Raw genomic sequence first — 9,527 nt, forward strand, 5'->3', positions numbered from 1 at the left:
AAATACCCTGTCCCAGACCAGACACACCAAACACGCTGTCCCAGACCAGACATACCAAACACGCTGTCCCAGACCAGACACACCAAACACCTTGTCCCAGGCCAGACACACCAAACACCCTGTCCCAGACCTCAGACACACCAAACACCCTCTCCCAGACCCCAGACACACCAAACACACTGTCCCAGACCACTGATACCAAACGCCATTGCCCAGGCTGGACTCACATCACACATGATATCCTAGATTGAGCACATTAAACTGGCCACATATTCCAGGCTGGTGGCAATGACCTACCAGTCAATATCAATAGATTATTAATCCAGAGACCCATGTGTTGTTTTGGGGATCCAGGTTTGTTCCTTCCATAGCAGATGGTGGAATTTGAATTCAATCGAAAAGAAATTGGAACTAAGTGTCTAATGATGACCATGAAACCATTGTCGATTGTTGGGAAGAAAACTGTCCAGTTTACTCATGTCCTTGAGGGAGGGAATCTGCCATCCTTACCGAGTCTGGCCATCATGTGACTCCAGACCCACAGCAGTGCGGTTGACTTTTCACTGCACTCTGGGTAATTAGGGATGTGCAATAAATATTGGTCCAGCCAGTGATGCCCACATCTCTTGGATGAACTATATAGAGCATCGCCCCTGTCTATCCCAAAAGGCAGCAACGTTTCCCAGACTGTGTTCACTTTCCCATCTGCTACATTCTGGCAGATAATGCTACTCTATAACAAAGACCATGTCAATACCTTAATCATTAATACGGCAACTGTTTGCTAGATATAACCTTTACCTCCCTCAGTTAAGGGAACTGAAAAAAAATTTAAAAAATACAGCCTCCACCTCACTGAAATGTTCCAGAGCATTTCACTGGAGCATTTTAATGCAGATATTAGAACTGGTAGCTAAGTCAAAAGTAAGGTTTAAGGATGATCGTAAAGGATGAGGAGAACCAGAGAGGAAGGGAATTCTAGAATTTACAGACCAGTTACTTGAATTCACAGCTCTCAATGATGCAGTAAGGAATGTGACGGAGGTGAAGAATGGAGAAATCTTGCTGCCTTTTAGGATAGAGAGGGCCGAGATCATTGAGGAATCCAATTGCTTTTTCTTCACAGACACAGATGGTTGCCATGAATTGCACTTCCATACAGCACCGTTATAAGCCAATACTCCAGTGGGCTGTGTATTCTGTGCAGGTGATAAATGTTTCCTCTGCTTGGCTAACCTAGGACACAGGGTCACGGACTCGGAATAAATGGAAAATTTGGGTCTGACATGAGGAGGAATTTCTTCACTCAGAGGATTGGGAATCTTTGGGAATTTCTATCTTGGAGAATCCATGCAGAAAACGCCATTCGGTCCTACCCGCAGTCCTACCACATCCAGTCATGAATGGCGGCGGACAATTAGACTAATCACTGCACGAATATTCCCATCCTCAATGATGGAAGAGCCCAAGACAACAGTACAAAAGGTAAGGCTGAAGTTTTTGCAGTAATCTTTAGCCAAAGTGCTGAGTGGATGATCCATCTCGGTTTCCTCCAGCGACGCCCCCCCCCAGCATTGCAGATACCAGTCTTCAGCCAATTCGATTTATTCTATGGAATATCGTGAAATGCCTGGAGACACTGGATAGTGCAAAGGCTATGGGCTTTGACAACATTCCAACAATTGTACTGAAAACATGCACTACAGAACTTGCCATGGCCCTTAGTGATTTGGAGATGCCGATGTTGGACTTGGGTGTACAAAGCTAAAAATCACACAACACCAGCAGCGCTCTGAAAGCTAGTGCTTCCAATTAAACCCGTTGGACTGTAACCTGGTGTTGAGTGATTTTTAACTTTGTACACCCCAGTCCAAGCTCTTCCAGTACAGATGCAAAACTTGCATCTACCTGACATTGCCCAAGTATGTATAGTACAGAAAAAGCTTGATAATTCCAACCAGGTCAATTACTGTCTACATTAGTCTACTCTCAAACATCACCTAGAATAGTGACATCAAGAGGCATTTACTCATAAATAACTCATAAATAAATAATAACTTGTGTTCCAATTGGCACACTCAGCTCCTGATCTCATATAGGCGAAAGCGAGGGCTGCAGATGCTGGAGATCAGAGTCTAGATTAGTGTGGTGCTGGAAAAGCACAGCAGGTCAGGCAGCATCCGAGGAGCAGGAAAATCGGCATTTCGGACAAAAGCCCTTCATCAGGAATGAGGCAGCAAAGGACCCCTTCTGTATTACATCCTAATAAGAATTCATACTCTCAACAAACAGTATTTCTCCTCCATCTGAAACATCAAAAACTGTAAGTACAACAAACTTTTAGATCCTCACCTCCATAACTAGAAGTCCTCAAAAAGGCCTCATTCCTGATGAAAGGCTTTTGCCCGAAACATCGATTTTACTGCTCCTCGGATGCTGCCTGACCTTCTCTCCTGATCTCATACAGCTTTGGTCCAAATATGGACAAAAGAGCTGAACCCAAGAGAGGAAGTAAGAATGATAAACCTTGACATCATTGTAGAATTTGACTGCATGCACCATCAAAGAGCCTTGGCAAAACTGGAGTCAATGGGAATTGGAGACAAACTCTCTGTTGGTTGGAGTCATACCTAGCAGATAGGAAAATGGTTGTAGTTGTTGGAAATCAGTCATCTCAGTCCCCAGGATATCTCTTCAGGAGTTCCCTGGCATAGATATTTTCTAATCAACCTGTTCAGAGATCTTATTACACACCACTGCAGCAAGTGAGACTTGAACATGAGTCTCACAGGGAGGGATTCTGTCACTAAATCACTACAGCCTCAAAATCAGAAGTGAGATCTTCACTGACGATAGCACAATAATTCAACACCATAAAAGACTCTTCCAATACTGAAGCAGTCTGTATCCAAAAGCAACAAAGATCTGGACAACATTCAGGGTTGGGCTATTGAGTAGCAAGTAACATTCATCACAAAAGTCCCAAGCAAAGACCATATCCAACAATAGAAAATCCAACCATCAAGACATTTAATGTCATTCCCATTGCTGAATTCTCATTATCAACACCCTGGGGCTTACCACTGACCAGAAAATGAAGTACACCAACCAAAAATAATATGGGGCTACAAGAGATGGTTAGAGACTGGGAATTCTGTGGTGAGTAAATCATCTCATGACTCCTAAAACTGCGTTAACCATCTACAAAGCCTACCTTTGTGATGGAGTGGAATGGGATACATTCCATGTGCCTGGATGCATACAATTCCAACACAACACAAGATGGCCAACACTGTCCAGGTCAAAGCATCCTGCCTGAAGGGTATCCCATTGACCATGCTCACTCGATGTATCACAAAGAGAGATTGGCAGCAGCATGTGGGAGCACTAGATTCAAAATGTAAAACCTCACCAACGCTCCTTACACGGCACCTAGGACAAAGGCAGCAGGTACATGGGGACACCACCAAGCCACTCACCATCCTGACTTGGAAGTATATTGTCATTCCTTCATAGTCATTGGATCAACATACTGGAACTCCCTGCCTAAAGGCATTGTAGGACTACCTACAGTAAATGGACAGTAGCAATTCAAGGACAAATAAGAATAGGCGATAAATATTGACCCAAATAGTGATGCCCAAATCCCCAGACTGAATTATGAAAAAATCCTGTTGCCAACAGCCCTGTGGAATAACAGCACCAGGCAGGAGCAGTGGCCACTGCTGGAATTGCAGTCAGTCCACCACACTGAGGAGCCAGGTAATTCAATTTATTGGGGGAGTCTCAGAAAGATGAAGAAGAAAGATAGTGCAGGGTCAGTTTCGGAGGGACTTCGGAGAAGGCTCAATGGGTTAGGGAGAAATAAACTGGAGTGGAGGTTATTTTTAAATTAATTCATGAGATAAGAGTATTGCTGGTTAGGCAAGCGTTTATTACCCATCCCTAATTGCCCAGAGGACAGTTAAGAGTCAACCACATTGCTGTGGGTCTGGAGCCACAAGTAGACCAGACAAGGATAACAGTTTCCTTCCCTAAAGGGCATTTGTGAACCAGATGGGTTTTTTCTGACAATCAGCAATTGATTTGGGGGTCATCATCAGACTCCTATTTCTAGATTTTTATTTGATTCAAATTTGCCACGGTGGAATTTGAACATGGGTCACCAGAACATTACCCGGGACTCTAGATTAACAGCTCAGTGAAAATATCACAAGACCATTGCCTCTTTTATGCTCTTGTTAGTCCCCAGGATGTTTCCAAAATGGGATTTATATGTCTGCCTGTCACCATCACTGCAGCTAAAACTGTTGCCTTTCCTTCCTTTTGGTTAAAGAGCAAGAGGCATTGACATGAGGTCCTTAAGTGGCCATTCATTTACCACTTTTGGGATTCAATGGGACCGAAGGGCCTCATGGGCACACCTCTCGAAATGACGAGGGCAACTTGTGGGCAGGTGGCTGGAAGTCCACCCACATGGATGACCCTCAAGACTCTTAATCTTCAAACCTTCCAGTGGGCAAGTGTCAAATCTACCCCAAAGAAAGTTAAGTGTTGAAATATTTAAGACAATGAAAGGGTTCTTTCGGCTAGATTGAGAGAAACTCTTTCCTTTGGGGGAGGGAGTTGGTAAATAGAGTGATGCTATGGAAACAATAAACAAAAGGAAGAGTGAAAGTTTAGAGCGGTCTCCTCCACAAAGTTTGGAGGTGTGTAGTGTACCCTTAAGAGAAAGTGAATGCTGTTTTGCATTGCGAGCTTACAAGCACTTGTCATGTGACTAGCTAGCAGTGTCAGAGTATACTGGAAAATTGAAAATATATAACATTTTGCTGAGAAATGGATACCTGAGTTAGTTCCTGTTTTCACAACAATTCAAATTTAACCAATAAATTTAAATTATGCCCCAGAATACTAAAACCCAATCGAGTTTGAATTTATTCTTTTGTCAACATTGAACCAATGAGATGATCCAATGTTGGGGTTATAAAAAAGGCAGGCAGTTTGAAAGTCAGACAGCATAACTGCTATCTAGAAAAAGAGAGAGAAAGAGCAAGAGACCCAAAAGATTGAAACACTCTCTGTCAAAGGTACCTTTTTCATATGAAACATCTTCACAGTAAATAGAAAGAAGATGACCCAGGGAGATACTCAACCAAGGAAGACAGACACCAAGGACAACAGCAGCTGTGGGGTTTTGAAATTAATTTGATGTAATTTGTTTTTATTCATTGGATGAGGGCATCACTGGCCAGGCCAGCATTTATTGCTCAGAGGGCAGTTAAGAGTCAACCACATTGTTGTGGGTCAGGAGTCACATATCAGCCAGACCAGGATGGCAGTTTGCTCCCTGAAGGACATTAATGAACTAGATGGGTTTTTCCACCAATTGACAATGGATTCACACTCATCATTAGACTTTTACTTCCAGAGTTTACTCGCTCCAATTACATCATTTGCCATAGCGGGATTCAAACCTGGGTCCCTCGAGCATTACCCGGATCTCTGGATTAACAGTCTAGTGATAATGCCACTGGCCATTGTCTCCCTTATGCTCTTGTTAGTCCCCACGATGTTTCCAAAATGGGATTCCTATGCTTGTCTGACACCATTATTGCAGCTAAACCTGCTGGCCAATTTTAATAAGCGTTTTATTGGAACAGCATATTCCTATAGAGTTGGAGGCAGGTAATAAGCAGTTAAGAGAAGGGGGGGGCTTAGAGTTATGAATAATTGTTGTTTAATGTTCTCTTTTAGAATTAAAGAATAAATTGATATTATTTTCTTTAAATAGTGGAATTTGGGTGCTCTCTGTCACTCATATTTTAACAGATTACGAGGCGAGGTGAGCTTTTCTGGGTGTTTGGTTTAATTAACAGAGGGGTTCACCACTGTATCATAACAAAAGCTATCAAGGGTGGGTCATCATAAATTTCAAAACTGAATGTAGTAAATTTTCTTTGGCAAAGGATCAGGGAAACAAGGCTGTGGAGAGCGTAAAGGTACAGATCAGCCATGACCACCTTGATGGGCTGAATGGCCATCCCCTTCTCCTCAAGGTGAATCAAATTCACAAATTCCTATCAGCACATCGAATGGCCTTCCACTGGGTACAAGGCAGCTCTCTGCAAAAGCCGTACCTTTGAGTAACCTCTGGGTGGATGAGTCTCATGGCATGAGTAGCTGATTTACCGAGGGAGACACATGTTTTAGAGCAGGCAACATCAGTTTTCAAATCTTCTGAGCTTTTCAGTAGTTTCCCATAGTAATTCTGAAGCCAATAAGAAAAAGAATTAAAAACCAAAGGAGCTGTGGATGCTGTAAATCAGAAACAAAAACAGAAAGTGCTAGAAAAGCTCAGCAGGTCCAACAGCATCTGTGAAGAGAAATCAGAGTTAATATTTCTGGTCCAATCCAAGAAAAGAGAATTAATCACATTTTGAATTTTAATTCTTAATCATCCTGTGTGATTGAGACTGAAGCTCCTCTGACACTATTCCCCAGGACAGGGACAGCAAGGAGTTAATGCAGTGTAAAACTTCCTCAACACTGTCCCTATCAAATACTCCCCAGGATAGTGATAGCGTGGAGTTAACTAGATGCAGTGTGAAACCTTCTGTACACAGTCCTCAACAAATACTCCCCAGGACAGGGAAGCATGGAGTTAACTCAATGTGGTGTAAAACTTTCCGTACACTGTCCCTGTCAAGTACTCCCCAGGACAGGGACAGTGTAGAACTAGTTAGATGTGGTGTACAAGTATCTGTACACTGTCCCCATCAAACACACTCCCCAAGACAGGGACAGCACACGGTTCAATACAATTGTAGTGGCTGGAGCAATTAAGGGTGTTAAGGCAGAGGTGAATAGGTTCTTGACTAACATGGAAGGAAAAGGGTATTGGGCAGTAGTCAGGATAATGGATTTGAAGGCATAATCAAATCAGAATGATCCTACCGAGTAGCAGAACAGGCTCAAGGGGCTAAATGGCTTACTCCTGTCCCTAAATGATATGTGGAAAAGACCTCGAAGCAATATTTCACAGAATTGGAGAGCTATTACAAATGCACATCCTCCAATCAATGTCACAAAAACAGGTTACCTGGTCATTGATACATTGCTGTTAGGGTGAGCATGCTGGTTGGCTGCGAAATGTTTTTTCTAACGCACTGTTTTGTTGTCATAATGTATTGATGCACTACTGCTCCTTCCCAGTATCCAGTTCTGCCTTACTAAATCTTCAATTACCAACAGCTTGGTGAGCAGTAATATTTCCAGCTTTGTGTCATTTTTGTCAATATTAATGTTTTGGTTTTATTGTTCAGTTTCAGTCTTCTCTCTGGACGTAATCTTGTGTCATAATCTTATTCTATTTATAATCTTTGGAAGGAATTTAATCCTAGTTTGTCCCAAATTTTGCTTGTGATGTAAAAGTAATTCGGCCAAACAATCTGTTGCAATTTTTAAAAATTCTTACCTTTCCAGACATTAAGGTTTTTTTTAGGATGCTGAGATTCACTTTTCACATCAAGCAATAAAAAAGAAATGAAGAAACAGCAAACTGGCATCTGGAGAATGATTGAGTTTTCTTAAAATAAATCTCCACTAAATCATTTGTGTCTCCAATTAAATTATTGAAATACCAGCTCTGCTCACCAGCAACAAGAACAGAAAATAGGGGAAGCTAGGAAAAGAGAGAGGGGATTATATTAAAATGGACTTTTAGGGGGAAGAGTGCACCTTTTACTCTGTGGTGCCTATCTCTCTCTGAAGTATTGAGGATTTGGAGATGCCGGTGTTGGACTGGGGTGTACAAAGTTAAAAATCACACAACACCAGGTTATAGTTCAACAGGTTTAATTGGAAGCACACTAGCTTTCGGAGCGACGCTCCTTCATCAGGTGGTTAACCTGATGAAGGAGCAGCGCTCTGAAAGGTAGTGCTTCCAATTAAACCTGTTGGACTGTAACCTGGTGTTGTGTTATTTTTAACTGAAGTATTGAGAGTTGGCAGACATCATATGCTTTCTCTCCAAGGACACCCAGGCATGAACATAGCTGTGGAAGTGGGGCAGGCATGGGAAACGATGACCCCCTGTTTGGGGTGTTAATGACTACGTTAGCCAGACCAAGGAGCAGGTCTATGTGGAGGAGGTGCCATTTTAAATAAATTTTTAATTTGATTTTTCTAATTAAATTAGCAGTTGACAAGCACTACCCAACAGGGGCAGAGCAGCAATAAGGAAATAGATGCTGAGGGAAAGAGAGCAGGCTTTAAATTAGGTTAGAGTTGCAGGGGTGAAAATGTGTTGCTGGAAAAGCGCAGCAGGTCAGGCAGCATCCAAGGAAAAGGAGAATCGATGTTTCGGGCATAAGCCCTTCTTCAGAGTTGCAGGGGGACAATGTTGTATTCCACTCCAAACGGTGCAAATTTTTCTGTAAAGGTATGGTGAGTATTGGCAGACACAGCGTGCTCTCTTTCAAAGGACACCCGGGTGCTAACATAGCTGTGCCAGCAGGGCAGTCAGTTGTGAACTATGAACCCCTGCATGACCCAATACATGGATGTGTTAGAGACAACTTTGGCCAGGCCCTGAAGCAACCCCACAGGAGTATGAATGAGATCTTCTTTTATATCCAGGATTTTCTTTTCTCATCGCTGAACAGTTTTAACCACCACCAGCTCATGCATGTTGCAGAAAACATATGCAATATTAACATTCATAGAGTCATAGAGTCATAGATATGTACAGCACCGATACAGACCCTTCAGTCCAACTTGTCCATGTCATATTCCCATCCAGGTGCCTTTTAAATGTTGCAATTGTACCAGCTTCCACCACTTCCTCTGGCAACTCATTCCATACACATACCACCCTCTGTGTGAAAAAGTTGCCCCTTAGGTCTCTTTTATATCTTTCCCCTCTCACCCTAAACCTATGCCCTCTAGTCTGGACAACCCCCAACCCAGGGAAAAGACTTTGTCTATTTACCCTACACATGCCCCTCATGATTTTATAAACCTCTATAAACCTCAGCCTCTGACACTCCAGAGAAAACAGCCCCAGCCTATTCAACCTCTCCCTATAGCTCACACACTCCAACACTGGCAACATCCTTGTAGATATTTTCTGAATCCTTTCAAGTTTCACAACATCCTTCCTATAGGAAGGAGACCAGAACTGGCATGGAATATTCCAACAGTGGCCTAACCAATGTCCTGTACAGCCACAACATGACCTCCCAACTCCTGTATCCAATACTCTGACCAATAAAGGAAAGCATACCAAACGCCTTCTTCACTATCCTATCTTCCTGCGACTCAACTTTCAAGGAGCTATGAACCTGCACTCCAAGGTCTCTTTGCTCAGCAACACTCCCTAGGACCTTACCATTTAGTGTATAAGTCCTGCGAAGATTTGCTTTCCCAAAGTGCAGCACCTCGCATTTACCTGAATTAAACTCCATCTGCCACTTCTCAGCCCATTGGCCCATCTGATCAAGATCCTGTTGTAATCTGAGGTAACC

At 42.8% G+C, this 9,527-nt stretch overlaps 1 protein-coding gene across 1 annotated transcript in view; it reads right to left on the reverse strand.

Moving 5' to 3' along the window:
• The window catches only part of zgc:153372 (uncharacterized protein LOC767695 homolog), a 43,228-nt gene that overhangs the window by 24,822 nt on the left and 8,879 nt on the right, over positions 1 to 9,527 (reverse strand). The window contains exon 2 of the mRNA XM_043701416.1: positions 6,141 to 6,271. Coding sequence (XP_043557351.1) covers positions 6,141 to 6,271 — 131 coding nt within the window. The remainder of the gene's footprint in view (positions 1 to 6,140; positions 6,272 to 9,527) is intronic.

Source organism: Chiloscyllium plagiosum, chromosome 12 (assembly GCF_004010195.1).
Source record: "Chiloscyllium plagiosum isolate BGI_BamShark_2017 chromosome 12, ASM401019v2, whole genome shotgun sequence".
Classification (NCBI taxonomy): Eukaryota; Metazoa; Chordata; class Chondrichthyes; order Orectolobiformes; family Hemiscylliidae; genus Chiloscyllium; species Chiloscyllium plagiosum.